Below are 25,607 nucleotides of genomic sequence, written 5' to 3'. Positions count from 1 at the left end.
CCCGCATGAGCCCTTGATAGTTTATAAATGGGTATTTTGTCATATCTTGCCCTGTCCGACGCAGAGACCAGTTTTTATTCTTATATCTATTTGACTCCAAAGCCCCATGTTCTTTCCACTGCTTAGGGAAAAACTAACAGAGGCCCATGAAGAACTACAGAAGAAACAAGAGCTCATTGAAGATCTTCAGCCAGATGTAAACCAAAATGGTAGGTTATTTATAAAAGACTATTTAGTTGAAGAATGTAAAAACTCTGTCTCTTTGGATAATGCATAGGTAGATACATTGAAAATACTATGGTAATTTTTAAAATGTAATTTGATAAAACTAAGTGATATAAAGGAGTATCAAACATTATAAAATAATAGAATTAATATGAGACTTTAATAAAATACTGATTTTAAATTATATAACAATGAACTTCAAAGTGGTATGTAGAAATGCTTGATTTGCCCTTACTTTTTATACCAATATTGTAAGGTATACTTAGTCATTTAATTACTTTATTAAAAGGTGAAAAAAAGCTTGATAAGACAGATTATAGACATTTTTGTGAGAAACAATAAGAAACAAAAGTATGCTGATAGTAGCTTAACAGTTTTAGATGAAAGTTTATGGCAAAGAAGGTATGGGAAATTTATTTTTTAAGTTACTTTGTCAGTCATTAGAAAAATTAATATAATATAAATTTTTGTGTGAGGATGAAATATTTTTTAAATTTTTGCATGTTTATTAATAGTACAAAAGATCAAGGAACTTGAAGCTGCTCTTCAGAAGAAAGATGAAGATATGAAAGCAATGGAGGAAAGATATAAAATGTACTTAGAAAAGGCGAGAAATGTGAGTCCTTTCACTTTCAGAACTTCAATCTCTGTGACTCGTGTTCTAATGAAGCCCGTTGCACTGACTGCCTTGCGGTTCATGCATTAGTGGAGGATTCTGCTGCTGGCCTCTCAGATTCCCAGTGTGTCCACCTAAGCCCTCGGTCCCTGGTCTCACATGTTAGTATCAGAGAAAATGGAATGTGACTGGCGCATTGAGACAGTATGCACGTTGACTATCATGACGTCAGTAGTGAAAAAAATCACTATAATCGTGTATGGAATCTTTAACCATTACGATGAACAATGTGGCCCTTGATGAAAAGTTCATTTAAGTTGGTTTATATTTAGTACAGGTTAGATAGCTAAACACTAATTTTTTTAATGTTTAAAAAAAAAATCATTTTATTGGGGGCTTGTACAACTCTCATCACAGTCCACACATCCATCCATTGTGTCAACTACATTCGTACATATGTTGCCATTATTATTCTCAAAACATTCGCCTTCTTCTTGAGCCCTTGGTATCAGCTCCTCATTTTTCCCCTCACTCCCTGCTCCCCTCTCCCCCATGAACCCTTGACAATCTATAAATTATTATTATTTGGTCCTATCTTACACTGTCTGATGTCTCCCTTCACCCACTTCTCCGCTGTCCATCCCCCAGGGAGGAGGTTATATTTTGACCTTGTCATCTGTTCCCCCTTTCTCCCTCATCTTCCCTGCACCCTCCCAGTGTCGCCACACTTACCACTGGTCCTGAAGGACTCATCTGTTCTGGATTCCCTGTGTTTCCAGTTCCTATCTGTGCCAGTGTACATCCTCTGGTCCAGCCGGATTTGTAAGGTAGAATTGGGATCATGATAGTGGGGAGAGGGAAGCATTCAAGAACTAGAGGAAAATTGTATATTTCATCATTGCTACACTGTACCCTGATTGACTTGTCTCCTCCCCACAGCCCTTCTGCAAGGGGATGTCCAATTTCCCACAGATAGGCCTCTGGTCCCCACTCCACACACCCCCTCATTCACAATGCTATGATTTTTTTTTTTTTTTTGTCTTTGATACCTGATACTTGATCCCTTCCATGTCTTGTGATCTCACAGGCGGGTGTACTTCTTCCATGTGGGCTTTGTTGTTTCTCAGTTAGATGGCCCCTTGTTTATCTTCCAGCCTATAGGACCACAGTTTCTATATCTTTTAACAGCTGGGCACCATCAGCTTTCTTCACCGCATTTGCTTATTCACCCGCTTTGTCTTCAGCGATCCTGTCGGGGTAGACTGGTGTGCTTCTTCCATTAATGTTCACTAGGTTAAACCTTTTGATTTTTTTCTCATTTAATACTTTTTATTTCAAATGTTTGTATGTACTCTTCACATAAAGTCTTTCATTTCCATTAATTTTTATATATCTTCTCCTGATTTCATGTTGAGTTTTCTCAGAGGAGGTTTCTTTATCTTGAGTAAACAAAGCTTATTTCAAGGTTTTACAAGGTTGACTATGTATTTCACCCTTCTATTTATGTTACACATATATTTATCGATTACAGTGTAAACAGTACTAACAGCAATGGATAAACTTCAGTCTCTCAAGGCTTAGCAAGATAGAAACTTACTACTAAGTAGCCCTAATGGAGTAATGAACTCTGTACTGAGCTGATAACAGCAGGTTGAACCCATCAGCCACTCCAAAGGAGAGAAATTATATTCTCTGCTCCTGTAACAATGTATCGTCTCAGAGTGGGTGCAGGACTATCCTCCCTTTGTAAGGTCACTAATGAATCAGAATCGATTCGGTGACAGTAGGTTTGGGGTTTTCCTTGGGGTTTGGTTTCTTTGGTTTCCCTAATCACAGGAAGTGTGATCATGGGTGAGAAGGAATTTCTGTACTATTCACTCATTCAGAGTTAAAAGTTGACAACACTCTGCCTTCTTCATCATATGATTTCCATGTACTGATGCCCCTCTATTTGGTGAGGCAAGACAGCATAGATTGCATGGGAGGTATGTGATGATCCAGCCCCTAAACCTATTGTGAGTCATTCTTATTTCAGTAGGTAAAACTCAGGCATTGCTGCACCCAGTTGCAAGAAGGCAGCTACCCTTATTTGCTGTGTTTCTAGAACAGGATAGGGTTGGCAAACATCCAGTTAGTCTTTATTACAGTTCAGTTTATCCCAGCTAAAAATATATAAATGGATATAGTAGAAAGTGTAAATTACAGAGAACCAACCCTTGCTCGCTGTAAAATCCACGAACGTTGCAGAAGAGGATTCTGGTTGAGGTTTGTCTGCTGTAAAACGCTGACAGAGTTGCCTTGCCTTCTCCCGGATGACTATCGAATCCAACGGAATGTTTTTCTTGCGCCTGTCATTGATCCAAACGGCTAGGACAGACTCCGTTTTTACTATGAACGTATTACGACTTGTCACGATGCACTTTGCTTCCTTGTTGAAAGTGAAATTAGCCGTAGCACGGATGTGTTTTTCCTCTTTACGGATAGAGCGAACAGAAGACTCATTCAAGTCGAAATGGCGTTCAACCTCCACGATTTTCTTGCCATCTTTGATCATATCCAAAAGTTTTACCTTTTCCTGGATGGTGAGCATCTTCCTCTGGCGCTTATTTTTATTGTCAGAAGGCTTAGAAGAAGCAGCTCGTTTAGGAGCCATCATAGGGCTTAGATAAAATTTCTTAAAAATCACAAACAATTACAGTACACTGTACAAAAGCAAAAATGCATCTGATACGTAGCTCCGATATGTAGCGATGCAGACAGAAGCGTGTACAGTATGAGCCGATCAGTGGCAGTAATGACAGAGCATGCGCTGTTATGCAAAAACCGCGATAGAGTGAAGCCGCGGAAGTCGAAGCGCCAAGTGGCAAGGGTTCACTGTATTTCTAAATGGCATCCTAAAGTAGTATAATTAACAAAGTAATGACAATACCATATTTTTGTCACAATGAATATTGCCATTAAAAACAAGTAAAAATAAATAATTAAACAAGCAAAAGCTAAACAAAACAAAGCAGTTGCCTGCTTTGGTAAGCTTGTCTTCTTTTTACAAAACCCTGAATGTTATTTGTGGGGTAAAAGGAGGAAACACATGACAGAAATGTGTATTCATGGTAAAAAACTCAGAATAGAAGAAGTCATAACCATACTGTCATCACTTAGAAATTTAAATAAAAGGTTATTCTAGCATGGTTGATATTCTTTAAAATGTCCCCCTTTTATCGTGTGAGCCCTGAGATGGCTAGCACCTTGTCTCTCATTAGTTGCTGTATTTCCGTTGTGCTTTATTTTGGTTGTAATAGCATATGTAAAAACCCCAAACAAGTCCACTACCATCAAGTCCTTTCTGACTCATCACAGCCCTTTGTAGGGTTTCTGAAGCCGGAAGTCTTTAGGTAGCAGGTAGCCTCTTTTTCCCTCAGGTGCTATAGGTGGGTTTGAACCCCGATCCTTGAAGTTAATAACAATGCTTTGCAGACAATGCCACCAGGGCTCCTTAACAGCCACATACATCCACTGAGTAAATTGTTTTTAAATGCATAAATGAATAACAGTACGATTTAGTAATATTTAAAGAATATGTCTTTCAGATTTTCCTTGTATAAATATAGTTAACATTTTTATAACTCATTAAATTATTTTAGTAGATATATTATTATATGGATATCCTTATTTTGACGTATTCTGTAGTTTATGCCTGTAAGTTGTAAATCACATTTTCAGATTTGTCTCCTAACAGACTGTTCACTTCATAATTAAGTTCAGTTTCTTAACTATATTCTGATAAAACATCTCTTTTACCCATCTTTTAGTGTTTTATTTAAATGATGGGAATGAGCACCCTAGGTCTGAAGACAAATTTCTAAACCACTGACATCTATCATCTATTATATCGTTTTCAGCATCTATTATGTTGATCTGACCTTCTGAATTACATTTAATGACATAGTTCTATATGAGCTAGATTGTTCATTTTACTTTTTTGTGTTAATTTTATTTTGTAAAATCAGCAAGTCCCCTTATCGTTATTAAATTCATTTTTAAAAAATGTATTTTCTTCAGGTAAATGCCAATGAACTATTTCTAGATATCATTGCTCAAAATTTGAAAAGGCTTATAAAGCTATTTCCTATTACTGAGGTGTGGGGAACACTTGATTTTGAGATAAATATTTTCTATTTTTGTACTGAAGTTTTGTTTTTCATTTATCTTCTTCTTTAGAACTTATATTAGATGATGAAACAGACTTGGTTGGCTCTTGGATCACTTTCTAGGGGATTTTCCATTTATCTTACATGGGCTTTATAGAATTTATATTTTAAAATGCAGTAAGATAAAATGAACACACAATATCTTGTTTTTTTCTTTTAACAGGTAATAAAGACTTTAGATCCCAAATTAAATCCAGCATCAGCTGAAATAATGCTACTTAGAAAACAGTTGGCAGAAAAAGAGAGAAGAATTGAGATTCTGGAGGTAAAATTTCCATATTCATTCATCTCCTAATTATTCTGTGAATATCTGGTAATTAAATGCTGTCATATATTTGGCATTAATTATCAAGTGTCACAAGAAATTAGAAATAGGTTTTAGCACCTGGCATGTTTATTAAAAAATACCTCACTAGATCATAATATTAGTCTTTATGCAGTTTATGTACCTGTTTATATGCTGCCTGTATCGTTCTCCTTCTATAAGGGCCCTGAATTTCTAGCAGAGTCCTGCTCCAATGCTACTTCAAAATTCTACTGATGGGATTTTCATTCAGAACTTTAAAAAAGAAACTGATCTCATCTTTTAAAGCGTGCTGTGCTTAAACTCGGTTAAACAGCTCTATCTTCTTTTATCTGACCTAATCTCAAACAAGTTTATCAGTTGGAATTGCGATAAAGGAAGTATTTATAAGCTCCCAGTAAGCCATTGAGCTAACTGGGAAATTTTTATTATTAATTTTGCTATGAATGGCATGCGTTCATTTAACTTTTTGCGCTGGTAGTTACATTGGTAGGTTAAGTATTTCAATATGGCCCTGTATAATTTTTATACTTTTTAAATGAGAATACTCTAGCTTCATTGTAAAATGTTTCACAAAAGTACTATTTTGCATATTGTGCTTTTCATATTTTAAAAATAGTGTAAATTTCTTAATAATAATATATAGGATTGCAGAGCCATGTTGAATTCTGCATACTGACAATGAAATTCTTATAATTGATAGTTGGCTTATTTTTACATTATCTGAAAATGCTATATTTCAGAGAAATATGAGGGGGTCCTCCCCAAAAAAACAGAATTGAGCTGAGCAGAGCGGAGCTTTCCTAGTATGCATTTTTTGCGCTAGGTGAGCATCTCGCATCTCGCTCTGAGTTTGTATACCCAGTGGTGTTGCCTAGGAAGGTTCTCTCTGGTCACAGTGAATTTTTTTTATAAAAGCAGTTTTGCTCAAACCTCATTTTTTTGATGGCTGATTTAAGAGAACAGGGTGCGGCCGTGAAATTTTTTTTCCTGCTTGGAAAAAATGCCACAGAAGCTGTTGTGATGTTGAACACAACTTACAAGGACAGAGCTATGGGAAAGCTTAAGTGTACGAGTGGTTTCCTCACTTCAAAACAGGGAGATGTTGATTGATGACAAACCCTGTTCTGGATGTCTGTCAACCTCCCGAACAGATGAAAATGTTAAATCATTGTGCATTTGGAGTTTGTTCCACCAGGTCAGACTGTTAATCAAGCTTTCTGTTTAGAGGTTTTCTGTAAAGATTGCATAATTGTGTGGTGAAAAAGGCCTGATTTGTGGCAGACACAGCCATCTCAGTGCGCCAGCTTTTTGGCAAAAAGCGGCATGCCTCTCTTGGCACATGCACCTTACTCACCTAACCTCATTCCGTGAGTCTTTTTGTTTCCGTGACTGGAGAGGGACATGAAAGGACAGAAATTTGATGACATAGAAGAGATGAAGAAAAAACGAGGGAGTTGCTGTCAGCCATCCAAACAGATGATTTGAAAAATGTCCCCAAGAATGAAATTGCACATTTGACTAATGTTTTAAGTGTAATTGAGAGTACTTTGAAGGTGATAAGCTTGTTTTGTTAAATAATTTAAATACATAGCTTCCAGTGTTTTGGGGGTACTCCCTCTTACATGCTATTATTTTACTGTTAATTATATGTATAAATATAACATTTGTTTCCTATATATGTATGTATGTATATTTAAAATCTGAGCCATAGCTAGTCTGTGGTAAAAATATTTTGGTTTAAAAACTTTAACACCCTCCCTTCCCTGAGTATATACCAACTTGATAAACACTTTCTATCAAAATGTGTGCTTGTCCAAGCTAAGCGTTACCTTATAAAACACATATTATATGGGCGGCTCTCTGAAGACATTCAATTAGTTCTTCAAGACCTAACTCAAACATCACTTCTCAAATCTTTCCTTGCATTCCTAAAAGGCAAAGTCTGTTCTCTCTCCGTATGACTTCATGCACTTTGAACTCATTCATTCAGCCCATAGCAGACAGCATTGGACTTGTTGGCATTTGCTGGGAGTATCTTGACAGCAGAGGTCTGTCTTTGTATACCAGCATTAAAAAAGACATAAATCAGGAGGCCTGGTTTACAGCGTTGTTGGTAACCCTTTCACTTCTCTCTTCACTTCATCTGTAAAACATTGAGTTGGAGTGGATATTTCTGAAATCTAAATCTTTCAGGTTATTTCCATCCCAAAGAAATCCAGAATGAAAATACACTCTTTTTGATATTTAAAATGGAAAAAGGACAAGAAAATGGTGCATCTAACTTTTAACAGAGAGGGGAAACCCTCTGTTCCAAGACTTAGCATGTAAGCATGTATCTTAGCCTACACACCTACACTGCACAAGGAAAAAGGAGAAAAATAATGTCAGTAGCAGAGGGCATGTTGTCTGCCTCCTTCTTTGGGAGTTTGGGAGTCGGTCTGGTGCTGTGTGAGCTGGGAGAAAGGCTCTCGTTCCCTCACTGTTCTTGAGTCCCTGCATGAGGCTTTTCATGTCAGGAGCATCTTTGTCTTGCCTGAAAGAAGATTCCAGTTTCAAGCTAGAATATTTTTAATATAAACCTACAGTAATCTAATGATTGACCAAATTTAAAAATAGTTATAGTAGTGTAATTTGAAGGTGGATGTCAGACTCTTAAGGTAGCAGATAAATAAGGCCACAAGAAACTTGGTATTACAGGTCACTGTGACTTGAGGGACAACAATTTGTGCCAAGTGTTAGAGGCAGAAAGTGTTTAAAGGATTTGCTTGGTTATTTTCTTCAAAGTCTTTCCTCGACCATAGAAGCAGCCCCACGGGGTCCTACCTAGCTAGGTCCTTGTTGTCTGGAGTAGAGGTCTGCACAGTGCAGCCCGGCAGCCACATGGCTCTCTCCGTTTGTGCCTGTGGCTCTCAAGTAAAACCGTAAAGGACAGTACTCAGAAAATGGTGATTTCATTGGTAAAGATGTATGTATGCTCTTGAGTCGTTTTAAATTGTTGTGAGGGACAGGACTGTGTCTTCTGTCTAAAGTTTGCTGGCGCCTCTTCTGTGCATAAGGGGCTGTGGCATAAGAATGATGTAGTTTGGTTTTGCTTTCGCTTTTGTTTTTCTACTGGCTTTGTTCTACCAGACACAGAGCCTATTCTTTCTTAAAGGTCTTGTTGCATTTCTTTATGATCCAATAAACGTTTTGACTATTTTTCGGTCTCAAATTTATCCTTCAGATGCTGTCAATAATGAGTATAATGAAGAAATTATTTAGTTTGTAATAGTTTTAGATGGTTCCTGTGATTTTTTTTTTTAACAGTCTTAATCATCTTTTTGTAGAGCGAATGTAAGGTAGCAAAATTCCGTGATTATGAAGAAAAGCTCATTGTCTCTGCCTGGTATAATAAGGTGAGTTGAATTTCCACTAGCGATTAGAGGGGGCCAAACAACGAAACATTGGTTGAGGGAGACAGCAGACTGTGTAATATATGAAAATGATTATAATTTTTAATTTGTCAAGGGTTCATGAGTATGGGAGGGGAAAAAAAGGCACTGATACCAAGGGCTCAAGTAAAAAGAAAATGTCTCAAAAATGGTGATGGCAACATATGAACAGATATTGGTGTATGGATTGTTAGAAGAGCTATAGGGGCCCCCAAGAAAATGATTTATAAAAAAAAAATTGAAAAAAATAGATTCTTTTCAAGACCCCCCAAAAAATCACCTAGACAGTCTAATCTTTTATATTGTTAGTGTATCTTGCCATAGCTTGTAGAGTGGTGACCTAAATACAAAAAATTACCTTTGATGTAATGAATTCAAGTTTAGAGGAATAAAATTGAGAAAACAGGTGCATTGCTTTCTACTTGTTAGCAGTACTATATACAGATTAATTAGCTTCTTTGACCTTATTTTTCCTATAAAAATGTGGACCCCCTGCTTGTACTGTTGTTTTGAAGATTCAGTGACTTTTTGGTAAGACCAAAAGTATTGCTCCTAGGGCCCCAGGTCGTATGTGCTTGGAGTCTTCCAAGCAAGATGGGTTTAATCAATGAGTGGTGCAGACGAGTGCTCTCAGTAATTCACTTGCCTTTGTCTCTGTATGATTGTCCTGAGTTGCCACTGAGTCGGTTCTCACTCCTAGGGCCCCTGTAGTACAATAGAAGGAAACACCCCAGCCCTGTGCCATTCTCACAGTGTTCTCAAGCCTGAGCTCATGATTGTAGTCACTGCATCGGTCCATCAGCCTGCCTCTTTTTAGCTGCCCCTCAGCTTGACCAAGCAAGATTTCTTTCTTGAGGGGCTGGTCTCTCCTGAAAACAAGTCCAAAGTTAGTGAGATGAAGTCTCTCCATCCTTTCCTCTAAAGGCCATTCTGGCTATACCTCTTCCAAGACAGATGTGCTTACTATTTTGGCAGCACATGGCACTTTAAATATTATTCAACAGCACCATAATGTATGTACCATGCATCAATAATTCTTCTGTCTTCCTTATTGAAGGTCCAACTTTTATATGCATGTGAGGCAATTGTAAATACCATGTCTTGGGTCTTCTAACACCTTAGTCCTCAAGGTAACTTCCTTGCTTTTCAACAATTTAAAAGAGGTTGGGCAGCAGATTAGCCCAATGTTATACATTGTTTGATCAGTGTCTTAAGCAAGATCAGAACTAAGGAAGGCAATTTTATGGAATACGTCATAACTGGGAATGAGTCGTGGATTTTCTAATATGAGGCAGAGAACAGATCCATGAAAACAATAGCTTCCAAGGAGGTCTGGGGCAGTTGAATTCCAGGCATAGAGGTCAGTTCAGAAGCTTATAGTGAGTTGGGGTTTTGTTGGTACCCTAGAGATGATGATTTTGATAAATGTTCCTGAAGGACACAGTAAAATTATGGGGACTTTAAGTGTTAAAGATAATAGAAAAAGACTGGGACAGTGCACTGAGGAATTGTTTTCTATCACAACAATGCACCTGCACATATCCCCAGGATATCAAGGACTTCCCTGGGAGTATTTCATCAGAGGCAGCCCCGACTGTCCCCTGAAGACTTGTGTTCCCAAACTTAACCTCTAAAAGACACAATTTGATTGAGTCAAGAATGCCCAATTTGTCATTTTGACATGATGTTAATCAAAGGAACTCAGAATCCAGAACTGCACAGACCTCAATTGGTGGGGGTGGGGGTGGGGAGGTGTTTGTGGAGAAAGTAGCTTCACATTTGGGTATTTTTATTGAATAAAGGTTTTTATGATTTTTGCAGCAATACTTTCTGACTTATCCTTATATGTAAAAAACATTGTGCAAAGTCTTAAAGGCTATATGACTGCTTCATTGTGTTACTTATTTTTTTAATCATTCCAGAGTCTCGCATTCCAGAAACTGGGGATGGAATCTAGGCTTATGAGCGGCAGCAGCAGCGGTGCTTGCAGAGACTCTGCTGCTGGTGCTCCCGCACGGTCTTTCTTAGCTCAGCAAAGGTGCATCACCGCCACCAGACGCCATCTCTCTGTGAGAGTTCCTGCTGCAACAACTGATTAAACGGCAAAGGAGAGCTTCAACAGGAGTGCCCTTAAAATCACTTACCCCTTTCAAGTAACCGCCACATTAAGAAGAAAATGTGTAATGAATGCTCACGGCTACTTTAAAATCAAAATTCATGAAATGAATCTTGCCAGCTGACTTGGCAAACAAAGTATAGACTGAGCTATCTCTCACTTGAGTAATTGGAAGATGTAACGTAGGCATACATCTTAAGCATATTTGTCTTTGAAGAGTTTTGCACTTTGAAATTGATTTTGTATATTTTAGTGTAATGTCTTCACTTACTCTAATCATGTGGTTAATTTGCTATATAGAATCGAGAATATTTAAAGGATATTTATTCTTTTTATCATGATCCATACATACATAATCTGGAGGTAGGCACATAGAGCTATTACAAGAGTAATTTCTTTGACTTGATGTATACAGGTTATTATTTCTGTTCTTTTAATTCTGTCATTCAATGAGTATATTTTATGTCGCTGAGAGTAGAACTTTTGGAAGACTTGACTGTTGAAGACTGTCTCATAGTAAGAGTGTGAAATTGGAAAATTGTAGATCCAGAAGAGGTAATGGTTCACATGTGCACCTAAGATAGATCAGTGCTTCTCTACAGTTTGAAATGTTATGGATGTGAAAACAAACTGGGCATTTTTAAGAGGTGACTTTCTGGTGAACATCAAGCTGAAAAGTGTGAAAAGTCTACATAAATATGTTAATGAGCAATTTCACGATTCCTTTCCAGCCCCGCGGATTTTGGGGGTCTGTTAAAAAGAAAGGCATGTCATAGCCCAGCAGCTTGTGTGCTCATTATCGAGAGAGAGAATGCAGCTGAAACAATGGGGAACTCGTTTGAGTTTGTTCACTAATTAAGAAATCTGTCAAGCTGAGTTTGTTGTATTTAGCGCATTTCTGCCCAAAGTCTTGTTTGCAAAGGTGTTACTCTGATGAATTTTGGTCATCACTTTTTAAGATTCATCACTTGGGATATTAATTTAGTCCTAGTAAATCTGTGCTGTTCAAAACAGTATCTGTAGACCACATGAAGCAATTTAAATTGAACTTAAAAATTGAGTTTCAGTTTTCATTTTCTCACTCGTGTGTTTCAAAATGCTGAACAACCACAGAAGAGCTAGTGACTGCTGAGCTGGGCAGTGCAGGTGGAGAATATTTCCACCACTGCAGAACGTTCTGTTAGGCAATACCTCTTAAATTATCTTAGGAATGCTTTGGTGTGAGAGTATAAAAATAAAAACAAGACCAATACAGGGACAGTTTGGGATAGAAGTAGTAGTTGTGACATAACTAGCATCCTATATTCCCTGCCGTCGAAAACCTTGTGTGATTTCCATGGTTAAATCTCTCAGGAGTATGTCTAGACCTGAGGGGTCAGGGGTCAGCTGTCTGTCAGTAAAGAGCCAGAGAGTAACTGTTTTATGCTTTGTGAGTCATATGATCTCTCTTGCTGATCAGCTTTGCCACTATAGGGTAAAAGCAGATAGAGTTCATTTGTAAATAAATGATCTCACTGTGTTCCAATAGAACCTTATCAAAACAAAACCAAAAAACAGAAAAACAGCAAGAACAAAGCAGGTGTCAGAACAGATTTGGCCATAGACTCCCTGGTCTAGACTTTTATCCATAGTCATGCTTTTCAAGTACAAGTATTGTTTTATTCACAGTATTATGTACCATAAATGCTCGAGTATAAGCTGACCCGAATATCAGCTGAGGCACCTAATTTTACTACAAAAACTGCAGTAAAAATGTGCTGAAAAAACTCGGTTTCTACCCGAGTATATATGGTATTTAGATATCTAGGTTTTGGATTCTGTCCAGGTTTTTAATCATTAAAAATAGAGAAGGATTTCGTACAGCATCAGCTCTGTAATCATAAGTACAATCGGACAGGATCTTTTATCAGGGTTACGTCTGTTGGCTACCTCTTAGGTTTAGGTGTGTTTTATTGGTACAGTTCTGCTGAGGGGCTTCTAAAAGAGTTTGTGGGAAAATTCCATTATTTTTTAATTTTGTTTTTTTCTGTGTACTTTTTGAAGCCCCGTCATATTTTTTATTTTTCTCATATGCTCTTGTAGTTGCTGCTTGCCTGTAACTCTTACTGATATGAAATAAGTTTTTGAAAGAATTTTAGCACGCTATTGAAAATTTTCTAAATATGGCATTTCAGTATAGCGAAAGCATTTGCCCCTTTGGTGTTTAATACGTGTTTATAATTGAGAATTTTCAAGCTCAGTTTTAATGGATTTTATTGTGAAACAAACATCAATTTCAAAAAATGTGTATTTTCACAGTTCAATTGCTCCTAACAAATTTTTATTAATATACTGGTAATTTCTAAATAATTTATGCAAATTCTGAATCAGAACCTGAGACTAGATTCTTTTTTCTAAAAAGAGAAAAGACAAATTTTCTGATTTATCATTTTTGTAGTTGATAAGTAGAATTTAAAATGTTTGATAGGAGTATTTATACAAGGTTAATGTAATTTAAAGTTCTTTCTTAATGTGAGTAATCATACAGAAATTCAGGAACTGATCAGAAGTGAGATTCGTTTCCACATCTGGTTAGCGTGGTAAGATTGACACCCTGTGGGTGATAGAGCATTATAAATACTCCTTCGGGAACCATGACTGGTGCACACCAGTGTTGTGTGACAGGCTGAGTGCATAGGAAAGGGCACGTGAAAGTTCTTAGGAAAATTACATTATCTTTTAATTCCATTTTTTCTGGAACTTTTTGAAGCCCAGATATATTATGGAAGAAAAATTCAGCACTAATATATATGATAGAGGAATTGAATAACTCAGTGATTATAAAATAAAACTATAGACCAGTTTGAAAATTTTCTTTAGTTTTGAGCATTAGCTCTAAGATTTATATTCATTTCTCTCTTCTTAACATAAAAAATGTGTATACAAATAAGTGATAATATTCTGAGATTCATTCAATGTATTGAGAAATCTGTGAAGTTGATTTATTTTTCCAAGGATAAGACTGTCAAACTAATGATTAGGTGTAGATTAAAAAATAATGTCTGTGTTTGGAAACGACACTTGACATCTAAGCCTCTTTCTGGGTGGTGGCACCTCTGCCCTCCATGACGGCTTTGAGCCACCGTGCTCGCTGTGCTAGGTGCTCTAGCTGTCCGTTTAATGGAACATTCCTATGTGAACTCGTGTGTATGTGGATTGTACGCATACACGCTATTGTGAAACTGTGCATTGAAAAGTAGTTTGGGAATTCATAAAGCACAATCATAAAAGAAAATAGTGTGTATTACTAAACTTGAGTTTAAATGTAACATTGAGCTTATAAAGAGGCCCTTTCTATTTTTTACAGCAAAGACTTTGACACTTGAAAAATAAAAGCAATACTTGATTTATTTTTTTAAGTATTTGGGATATTATTTTAATGATTGATGATAAAATAGTTGTAAAATGTTTTAAGTAAATAAATTTTCTGCTCCTGTGGTCTAATGGTTTGTATGTGTGTGTTTTTTTAAGTGGATACAAATGTACGTTATTTGCTGCTTTAAATAAAAGACTTAAATATTGGATTAGTAAAGAAAAAGTACATTGCATTAATTGTATACCTCAATTTTGTTTTTCTTTGGAAAACTTTTTGTCAATCGTACTATGTGTCAGAGAATGTTTTCTCATGTTCTCTAATTTTACCAAATATCCTGCATCAGCATAGCTCCCAGAGCATTTTTCTCTGATAGAGATACTCATTCCCACCCACTGAACCTCCACACCCCACCCTACCTCCGACAGCCTCCAGCCTTCCTTCTCTTTACATTTAGTAATCCCAGCCATCGAGTCGATTTCACCTCCTAAGCTGACTGCCATCCAGTGATGCTAAGTCATTGTGACCCTATGTAGGGTTCCCAAGGCCAAGTCTTTAGAGAGCAGATAGCCTCTCCTTTCTCTCTCAAAGTGGATTTGAACCACCAACGTTGTAGTTAGTAGTCCAACACCTGCCTTACTGTGCTACTACTGCTCCTTCATTTCGTAATAGAAACCCAAAGCAAGGATTTTACTTTGAGGACTAAAGTGTTACCCTAAAGACGCAGGCCATGGTATTTTCAGTTGTTTCATAAGCAAGTGAAAGATGGACATTAAAGAAGAATGAATGCATTTGAATTATGGTTCTGGTGAAAAATATTGAAAATACCAGGGACTTCCAAAAAAACAAATCTGACTTGGAAAAAGTATAGCCAAAATGCTCTTTAGAGGCAAGGATTGCGAGACTTCATCTTAGGTACTTAGGGCATGTCAAGAGAGAGCAGTCCTTGCAGTGGGGCATTGGCTTGTTAGAGAGGTAGTGAGAAACGGAAAGGCCCTGATAAGATCTATTCACACAGCATCTGCAACAATGGGCACAGCATTAGGAGCTCTTTAAAGCAGGAGGTCAATTGTTCCAAAAACTTTAATGGTGTATTTATTGGTTTATAAACACTTTACATCCATCATTTCCTTTGATTCTTAGAGGACATAAATGGTCTATGTAAGGATCCATTAGGAAGAGAAAGAGGTGGGGAGCTGGGATTTGGATTTAGGGGCTCTTAGTCCCGTTCCTGAGATCCTTCTCCAGCGCTACTTGGTTCTGTTCCCGCCCTTCTGAGCAGGCTCTGCTGTCTTCAGAACACCCTCCATGTTGCTTGCAGCCTCCCCGGGTTGCCCCCGACTCTCTCACCCCCATCGTCCTCCAGCGCCATCACCCTCGAGGAACCGCGCAGAGACGGTAGCTGACAGGGCTGAGAGTGATGCCCATTCTGAACTTCGTACTCAGCTTCTCATTGGCCGGGGCCTTGAAGGTAAACTTTTGTAAAAAGGAAGTGAAGAAAATAAACAGCTCAGATCTGGCCAACTGTTCTCCAAGGCAAGCCCGCTTTCCTGAAAGGCAAAAACAGAAGACTGAACTACCTTCCTGGTGGAGAAGGTACCCGGCAGGGGTTAAAATCCTCTCCCCCACCCTGCCAACCTGATCACAGGGGGACCTGTGTCCCCGAGACTTCATTTACAGTGGCTCATTTAGTTGAACAACCTCCAGGGTAAGTTGAGGCAGAGAAAGTGGTTCCAGGTCCTAAACTCAAAAATGCCTTCATGGGTCAGCCAGGGCAGGTACAGGAGTGAAGGTGCGGGGTGTCTAACAATACAGGCTGGGTTGATCTCGAGTGGCTGTTTGACCTAAAGTCTTTCAAACGTTAACAAACAGCAATGACAAAAGTAGACAACCAAATACTTAACCTGTGTTAGCATCTTCAGTGTTTCCAAAGAACCTCTCCAGAGGTATAAACCAAGGACAGAGCTGGCGTTCTAAGTGCACAGCAGCTCTACTTGGTAGATAGTGTCCCGAAACCTATATCCTCCTCACAACCTCAGGATGTGACCTCTTGAAGTAGGGTTGTTACAGACATACTAGATGTAATTGAAGTCATACCGTCAGAAAGTGGGCCTTTAGCCTAATGTGACTGGTTTCCTCTGAAGACAGATACACGAGGGAAAATGCCACGTGACAACTGCATCGATGTGAAGAAACAGGCATCATGCCAACATCCCAACTCCCAGAGCCCACTTGGGAGGTGTAATATCCTCTATTTTACCTCTCTCAGTTCTCATACCCATTGCAATGGCTCCACAGAACTTCAAAGTCATGATTAAAGGGTTTATCAAGGAAGTAAGTTGAGTTGTAATGAGAAATGCTCTGGGTTGAGTTGTTCATCAGAACATTACAAAGATCTGTCAAGTCTGCTAATACGTGCCCAAAGGACAAAGCACTCTGCTAGAAGCCTCAAATGGAAGGCTCTGGGGGTCAGCAAACAGCTCCCTGAATTAAGTGTATCCCCCTCTGAAAGCCAGTCTCCTGCACCCTTCTTTACATGTTCTGTGAATGCGGAAGTACATCACTGTTCCATGCTCCGGTTTCTGGTTCTGCTGCTGCTGCTCTGATGCCGTTAGCTGTCGTGTGAATCCGGGAAGTCCACTGTGCAAGGAGTTTGGATCCAGAGGACATGCTCCACTCTTGGCTCTGGCTAGTCATGAGGTCCCTCCTCCTGATTCTCAGGGCTCATCCACAGCAGGATGGCACTCCAAGGAATCCTAATCACAATTAATCACAGGTGATTGCTGTCTATCTACCCCACCTTCTCATAGACCCATGCAGGAAAAGGTCCTTGGTAGGAGTTTTAGGAGAGATTTTGACTAGAGGAGCCATATTAAATAATTCGCTGCCCCTTCAGAATATATGTATCCCACATAAATCCTTGTTGCTTCCAAAACTTCCCCCTTAATTTCTGCATGCCTTTTATTATGACTGAAAACCCATACATAGCAACAACAAAAAAATTCAAAGTAGATAAATTAAGCATGTAAGGATCAAGTGGTTTCTTATACGAGTCTATACCATACTTCACAATCTTTTGTATGGAAGTAAATTTACATGTTCAGAACAAAACATCAAACTTGTTTCTCTTGAAGTATTTGAGAATAAGTTAACTAACATCTTTAGTGAAATCTTTAGTATGTACAGATTTCCTACAAAGAAGGCATTCTCCAACATGACCACAGCACACCATCAAAATTAGAAAACAACTCGTGATGCATTATCGCCATCTTATCCTTAGATACCATTAAATAATTTACCACTTGTAAAGTAAAATCCTTTACTTTAAAATGATCCAGTTCAGAATCATGTTGCATTTAGCTGCCATGTCTCTTTAATCTCCTTCAGTGCAGAATAGCTCTTCACTCTCTTAACTTTTATGACCCATAGAAAGTTGTAGAGATTTTCTGTCTCAGAAACACACTGGGATAGTTCTTCTCTGTCTATAGCAGCGGTTCTCAACCTATGGGTCGCAACCCTTTGGAGGTCTGACAACCCTTTCACAGGGGTCCCCCAATTCATAACTAGCAAAATGACTGATGAAGTAGCAACGAAAGTAATTTTATGGTGGGGGGGGGTCACCACAGTATGAGGCGCGGTAGTAAAGGGTCATGGCGTGAGGAAGGGGGAGAGCCGCTGCGCTACCGGGTGGCTTGGAGTTGAATTCCACCCAGCACTTGTGGGGTTTTTTTTGTTGTTGTTATTTTGTGAAACATCTCTCATGTTTCCTCCTGATTGAGCTTGACTTTTTGGCAGGAATATTACCAAAGTTATGAGAATGATTTTTATTGATCTCATTGATGATGCTAACTTTGCTCTCCCCTGTGGAAGTCTTCACTTTCACTCTGGAATGAAGACGTTCTTTGAGACAGTGTAAAAAAAATGATCTCTCATTGACTAGTCTTAGAATTAATTTGGGGTTTTGGGCCAAATTATTTATTACTCTGAGTGTTGCTGAATGGTGATTTTTTCCTTTTTTTTAATTTTAAAAATCTTATTGGGGGCTCTTGCAGCTATTATAATAATCCATACATCAATTGTATCAAGAATATTTGTACATATGTTGCCATCATTTTCTAAACATTTACTTTCTACTTGAACCCTTGGTATCAGCTCCTCTTTTTTTAAAAATAAATCATTTTATTGGGGGCTCTTACAGCTCTTATAACAACCCATATATCAATTGTATCAAACACATTTGTACATATGTTGCCATAAATGGGGATTTTCTAATTTCTTTATTTTCCCAAACTACTCGGCATCAAAAAACACACTTGATCTCCTCCCCATTTATTTATTAGATCAGCTTGGATTCATGGGTTCCTGTTTTTTAAAAAAAGTTAATCAATATTTATCTCAATACTCAAGATACTCCAGGCTTGTTCATTTTCTACCACAATCAAATGTTTGATGCTTGCCACGAATCACTTCGTCTTCTAGAAGTCCTGCTTTCCTTTTAGTAGATTCTGATTACCGAATACTAAGATCTGGGCTTCAGACGTGCTCTCTGATAAATCAGAGTTTTACTGTACCAGGTGGTCTCAATGGACATATATGGGGATATATGTGTATGCATGCAATGCGAGCAGGCATACAAAAAATATGTGTGCAAACACCCACATATACATCTATTGATCCATCACCATCTATGTAAACACGAGTCACATGAATGTAGCCTCTGATTTCAATCTAACATAACAAAGTTCATTCTTTCTTCTCCACTTTGATATTTGTGTCTCCCTCTGAATATTCTCCATACGTTTACATGTTGTGTCATTCTCCCCTGTCAATAACCAGTCTCCCATCAAGGCCATTAGCACCTTGTGCAGACCCCTCCGCATTTTCCTAGGGTGCTCACACCTGCCCTGCGCTGCTGCCGTCCGGTTTCCTTCCCTCCATTCCCGTTTGTGCTGGACCACCCTCTGCCAGCCACTGCCTTCACCTCTGTGCACCTGCGTGCGCCGTAGCCTGTCTTCTTTCTAAGTAATACATACAAAAACGAACAAATAAATTACAAAGAGGAAAATGAAATATATAAAAGATATTTGTAATTCCACGATCCAGACAAAGTCTTGATTAACAATTTCACATATTTCCTCTTAGTCTGTACTGCTAGGATTTTGCTGGTTACATTGCTGGCTCCATCAGTAACCAGCTCCATTCATTTGCAGGGTTATTTCCTTTATGTGGATAGTTATTATCCAGACAGCATTTTACTTCAAGATAGATATTGAAATGTCATTTTTAGCGAAGAATGTGAAGCCATTCTTCTTCATTATGTAATTCCTGGCATAGTAAGCTATATGATTTTCTAATTCAACATGGTTAATACCAGTCCATTTCCACTCACTAATGCCTCAAATACTGAACTTTATACATTCCGTTTCATTTTTGATTACTCCCAAAATTTACTAGATGCATACTTCATACATCTCAAGTTCCAATTAATAATAGATGTTTGTAACTGTTTCTTTCACGTTGTTGTGCCTCATCAGCAAAGGAAGGTCTGGAGGCTTTACTCCATCAGGATCATTACCGTGGATGCTGCTTTAAGAAATCAGGTTTCCCTCAGTCACCTTCTGAGTGCCTTGTGACCTGAGGGCCTGTCTTCACGCACCCACCGGCTCTGACAACGCGCTGCTGCTATCTGTGTGGTTTTCTGTGACAGTGCTCTTCTGTCACCCACAACGTTTTCAGTGGCTAATTCCTCTGAAGAGGACATCCGATTTCTTTTTCGTAGTCAGTTCTTAGTCTGGAGACACTGCTGAAACCTGTTCACCGTGAGTGACCCTCCTGGTATTGGGAAAGCCACTGGCCTAGCTTCCAGAACCACAGCAGCACACACAAGTCACTGCAGCATGATACGTTAGCAGACAAGTAGGGCCAAATGCGCCGTCAGAGAATTCTCACTCGGGGATTGGTCACGTTTTTGGCATCCTCCGGGCATTAAGAATGAGGCCTCTCCGAAGCAGGAAGAGATTCCCTGGAGCGATTGAGGAAGAAGAGTGGCCAATGGAGGAAATTTGAAATCCCTGTGTGATGAGGGGGAGGTAGTCCACGCCATGCCACAGCGAGATCAGAAGCCGAGGTCACGAGATGGAACAGGGCAGAGCAGCAGCAGCCGACTGGGAGCCGGTGAGGCAGAAGAGCGAGCAGGCGTCCTCCCGGTGGAAGCAGAGGCCAGGCGCTGGGACAGTGGCGGAGAGGCTGAGGACGAGAGCCTGGGCTGCTTGCTGGGAAAGAAGAGGCTCTGCTGGGGGCCAATGGCGGTTTCCTTCATGTGTTAGGATCTTGATTTGGGTAACTTGGATTTCCCCAACAAACCCAAATAATCAGGAGCCGTGTCTGTGAATTGTGGATGCCCATTGCAATGAGTGTTTGAAGCCCGCAGAAAAGGAGAGAGTCGTGGGTGGAGGCGGTTGGTACCAGCAGAGGTTAAACAAAGATTGAGGGTAGAGAGCGTCCGACCGCTGCCTGGGGACGATCAGCCTTGTCCTGGAGATGGGTTCTTTTCCTCCTGTTTGTAGACAGAGGAGGTCAGCTGTGGCCTCTGCCTGCTTTACAACAATCATCGAAGAAAATGCAATGGGTGAAGTTCGATTTGGGAACTGACTGATGACAATGTGTCTGTGTGTTTGTGTGTGTTATAGCTGTGGAAGTAATACCCTTTGAAATTAGGCTTTGTTTTGTAAATAAGGGCATAATAGTGTGGGGTGCATCTTAAACATTAGCACTTTTGAGTTGTAAGAAGCAATGATAATATAGGGATAATATAGGGATCTATGATAAAACAAAAACCCCACTCTCATCTAATTTATTCCAACTCATAATGACCCTATACAGAGAGAAAGTCAAGTACAAATAGGGCAATGCAGATGCCAAGTAAGGATAATCAAGGAGATAAGGAATACTAGAGAAAATGATGTTGACATAAAAATCTTTCCTCAGAGCAGGCAAGTCAAGAAACTTCCCCTAGAGCCAGTGTCCTGAATTCGAACTTCTAGCTGCCAGAATTCTGAGAAAACAAATTCATGTTCTGGTACTAAGGTTACAGCCAGACTGGGAAACCCAGACACCATCTATTGAGTTGGGGCCATTCTGATGGCCTGCATTGGCCACCAGGATGCAGTGCAATAATGCGGTGCAGTTTTAATCCCGGACTTTCGTCTTTGTGTACTTCCTTCCATTCGCTGCCTCAGAATTCCAGTGTCAAGAACTCCAGGCTAGCATATTAGAAGATGAGAGACAATGTGGCTCAGATCTCTGCTGCCCTAGCTGAGGGCAAACTGAATTAGCCTTCAGCGGGTTGACCACCTACATAAGTAAGACAGCCCAACCAATATCAGAAAAGCTTAGCAGTTAGCAGGTAGACATGTGTGCAATAAAAGCAACCGAGTTTAAGACTGTGACACAGCAGCTTGCTTCCTAAGACTAAGGTGTGAACATAAATGAAAGCTGAAGTTGAGGGTCCTTGTAGTAGAGAGGTGAGTTATGTTTCTGCTGGGTTAGAGAGATAAAAGAGTAGAAGTATAAGAACTGAAGTCATAGATCCTATTCTACCAAGTCTTTTAGCATATAATCTTGTAGAATGTTTGGAAACTGTGGTAGCAACTGTACAATTCTGCTTGACATAATTGAACTATGGAATATATGATATATGTGTTAACTCCTGATTCATAATAAATTTAAAAAAAACAAAATTATCTTACTTTCAATTCATTTTATGAAGAAAGGACTTACCATGGAATACTATTCATCCCTAAAAAATAGTAATGAAACCATGAAACACCTCATGGCCTGGATCGACCTGGAATCCATTATGCTGAGTGAAATCAGTCCATCACAGAAGGACAAATATTGTATGAAACTATGGCTCTAAAAATAAATCTGTTCTCGGGTCATACAATCTTTATTCTGGTTTCCCAGACAATGCGGTAAAGTGTCTGCCTAATTCCATGAACCACGTGCCACCTCCTTCTTTGTACACTTTGGCAGGGGAGGCGTCACCTCAAGTCGCTCAGTTTCCCATGATGTGGAGAGGGGAAGAAGACCAACCAGTTCCTGCCATACAATATTATACTACTGTCACCACAAATTAACGGGTTTACAGTGAACCTTACTGAAAAGTCAAGAGGTGGCAAAGTAGAAGGCATTTCTATTTCAGAGAAGGTGACTACGCTTCAGTTGATGGGCAAATCAGGGAGGGCAGCCTGCCATTGGGAAAACTACTCAACATTAAGTATATAGACCATCAATGGGAGAATAAACTCAGTATTACGTTCCTGATTGACACTTGTGACCTAGTTTCTATTCAGCTTTTGGTGACCCAGTCTTTGTAGACAAAGACTTTAGGTCTCAGTTCTTTGGGGTGCACATACCAGATGGATCCATTTGAAATGCCACTAAAGGAGCTAGACTTTAAACACACCAGAAGTAGATGAAAGGAACTGAAATACTCCCTCTGCCTAAGTCTGAAACTCAATAGTGTGAGAAAAAACAGGCAACTTCTACCCCAAGGCTATGGATAGGAAGACTAATAGGTAGGCTATTGTGCCAACCTGGCCAATAGGAACATGCTGGATTAATAAGGTCACAGTTTGATTGGAGGGAAATCTGACCCCACCCACAGAGGCAAAAAAACGCTAAGGGTGTGTGACAGAACAGCAAGGGGAGCAGGGAAAGGAAGTCCTGAGGGATTACCAAAAATAGACTTTGGGGCCAGGGCGTAGCACCCCATCAGACTCAACCGGAAAACACTCCTAAATGTCAACAAACAGACCTTGAACTATTTACAGGCTTTTCATTTCTTTTGTCATTGGTTTTTGTTGTTGTTTTGCTTTCTTTTGCTCTGCTTTGTTTTTTGTGCGTATTATTATCTCTGTAGGTCTATCTAGATAAGATAGGCTGGATAAACAATCTGGAGGAGAAAACAACTGAAGCTGGCAGCGGGGAAGGTGGGGGGAAAAGAAGTGGGTGTTAACAAACCCTGGGACAAGGAAACAACAAGTGATCCAAAATCAATGGCAAGGAAGGTGTAGGAGGCCTGGTAGGGTTTGATCAAGGGCAATGTAACTGAGGAATTACTGAAACCCAAATGAAGGCTGAGCATGAGAGTGGGACAAAAGTAAAAGGAAATAGAGGCATATACATGTGTAAATATATTTATATATGACGATGGGGAAATAGATCTATGTACAAATATTTATAGGTTTAGTATTAAGGCAGCAGGTGGACATCGGGCCTCTACTCAAGTACTCCCTCAATACAGGAACACTTTGTTCTATTAAACTGACATTCCATGATGCTCACCTACCTGACACAATTGCTGAAGACAAAGCGGGTGCAGAAGCAAATGTGAAGAAAGTTGATGGTGCCTGGCTATCAAAAGATATAGCATCTGGGGTCTTAAAAGCTTGAAGATAAGCAAACAGCCATCTAGCTGAGAAGCAACAAAGCCCTGATGGAAGAAACACACCAGCCTGTGTGATCATGAGGTGTCGATAGGATCAGATATCAGGCATCAAAGAGCAAAAAATCTTATCACTGTGAATGAGGGGGGGAGTGTGGAGTGGAGGCCCAAAGCCCATCTGTAGGTAACTGGACATCCCCTTACAGAAGGGTCACAGAGAGGAGATGAGCCAGTCAGGGTGCAGTATAGCAATGATGAAACATACAACTTTCCTCTAGATCTTTAATGCTTTCTCCCCACCCCACCCCCACTATCATGATCCCATTTCTACCTTACAAATCCAGCTAGACCAGAGGATGTACACTGATACAGATAAGAACTGAAAACACAGGGAATCCAGGACAGATAATCCCCTCAGGACAAATATTGAAGTAGCCATACCAGGAGGGGAAGGGGAAGGTGCGGTAGAAAGGGGGAACCGATCACATCGATCTACATATAACCCCCTTACAGCGGAACAGACAACAGAAAAGTGGGTGTAGGGAGACATTGGACAGTGTAAGACATAACAAAATAATAATAATTTATAAATTATCAAGGGTATGTGAGGGAGGTAGGGTGGGGGAGGGAGTGGGAAAAATGTGCTGAAGGGCTCAAGTAGAAAGAAAATGATTTGAGAATGATGATGGCAACAAATGTACAAATGTGCTTGACACATGGATGGATGTATGGATTGTGATAAGAGTTCTTATAGCCCCCAATAAAATGATTTTTTTTTAATGTTACAGTCGCTGAAGCTCACAGTGGCAGTTCTACCCTGTCCCTTAGAGTCACTCTGAGCCAGCATTACTTGATGGCAGTGAGTGAGTCCCATTTTCAGGAAAAAAACAAACAAACGATTATCAGGGACCCCCTAGCAGTTAAGCATTTCTGTGCTGTAGAGCAAAATCCAAGATAAAGGGCAGGTGTCTGCTTTTGCAGGCCCCCTCCCCCGATCCTGGTTCATTCCAGAAGCCTCAGGGGATGGTATCACCCATTTTGGGAAACATTGCAACAGACAGAAGACTGAACCTTGGATTTGGGATGGGAGACCCACAACCACATGTGCCACTTAAAAAGCTTCATGCGTTCTGTAAGATGTTGCAGTGAGTTGCAGAAGCCGGGGACCCAAGGGACTCTACTGGAAGGAAAACAGTGGTACAACATCTTAGAAAAGCTATATTTTGGGGACATCTTTAAGCCACACCTCCTAGGACAAGTCTGGGATTAATTCTTCTAAAATTATTACCACAAGAAGCAATTTGTCCAATGTGAACAAAAAGTGACCGAACCAGATGGAACAAAGCAAAGAGGATGTAATTATAATGAGACAAGACGGTCGGAGCTGAAGAGTCAGACCAAATCGAAACTCCAGGTTTCACTTGTTATTTTTCACCTTGAGCTCCTGTGTTCACATCAGCAAAATGATATTGTTTTGGAAAACCAGCGCATATATTCTTTTAAGCGAAGGACACACAAACGACAATGCAGTCTACATATCATTATTGTCAGGAGATAGATGTGAATTGCACAATTCTTGGCACTGTATGCATAAACATAATACTAGTTGAGGCTCCGAGTACAATTTTCATGACTTTAGTTGCCATCCTTCACCCTGTAAGCCTCAGCTTCCTTATCTGTACAGTTAGAACATCATAAGCAGCAGTTCTCAACCTGTGGGTCGTGACCCCTTTGAGGGTCGAACGACCCTTTCACAGGGGTCGCCCGATTCATAACAGTAGCAAAATTAGTTATGAAGTAGCAACAAAAATGATTTTATGGTTGGGGGGGTCACCACAACTGTATTGAGGAACTGTATTAAAGGGTCGCGGCATTAGGAAGGTTGAGAACCATAGCTCATAAGG

The 25,607-nt window shown here is 39.6% G+C and overlaps 2 protein-coding genes across 2 annotated transcripts in view; one reads left to right on the top strand and one right to left on the bottom strand.

Annotated features, from left to right (window-relative positions):
• Window positions 1-14,386, top strand: part of HOOK1 (hook microtubule tethering protein 1) — an 83,412-nt gene extending 69,026 nt beyond the window's left edge. The window contains exons 18-22 of the mRNA XM_004699385.2: window positions 127-209; window positions 741-841; window positions 5,213-5,314; window positions 8,683-8,751; window positions 10,710-14,386. Coding sequence (XP_004699442.1) covers window positions 127-209; window positions 741-841; window positions 5,213-5,314; window positions 8,683-8,751; window positions 10,710-10,886 — 532 coding nt within the window. The 3' untranslated portion in view covers window positions 10,887-14,386. The remainder of the gene's footprint in view (window positions 1-126; window positions 210-740; window positions 842-5,212; window positions 5,315-8,682; window positions 8,752-10,709) is intronic.
• Window positions 14,387-15,327: 941 nt separating this feature from the next.
• The window catches only part of LOC101645590 (cytochrome P450 2J2-like), a 50,674-nt gene continuing 40,394 nt past the window's right edge, over window positions 15,328-25,607 (bottom strand). The window contains exon 9 of the mRNA XM_004699634.2: window positions 15,328-15,805. Within this exon, the coding sequence (XP_004699691.1) occupies window positions 15,627-15,805 (179 nt within the window). The 3' untranslated portion in view covers window positions 15,328-15,626. The remainder of the gene's footprint in view (window positions 15,806-25,607) is intronic.

This window comes from Echinops telfairi, unplaced genomic scaffold (assembly GCF_000313985.2).
Source record: "Echinops telfairi isolate 266 unplaced genomic scaffold, ASM31398v2 ScPeMD7_443;HRSCAF=831, whole genome shotgun sequence".
In the NCBI taxonomy this organism is placed as follows: Eukaryota; Metazoa; Chordata; class Mammalia; order Afrosoricida; family Tenrecidae; genus Echinops; species Echinops telfairi.
This window is presented reverse-complemented; position numbering and strand designations above follow the sequence as displayed.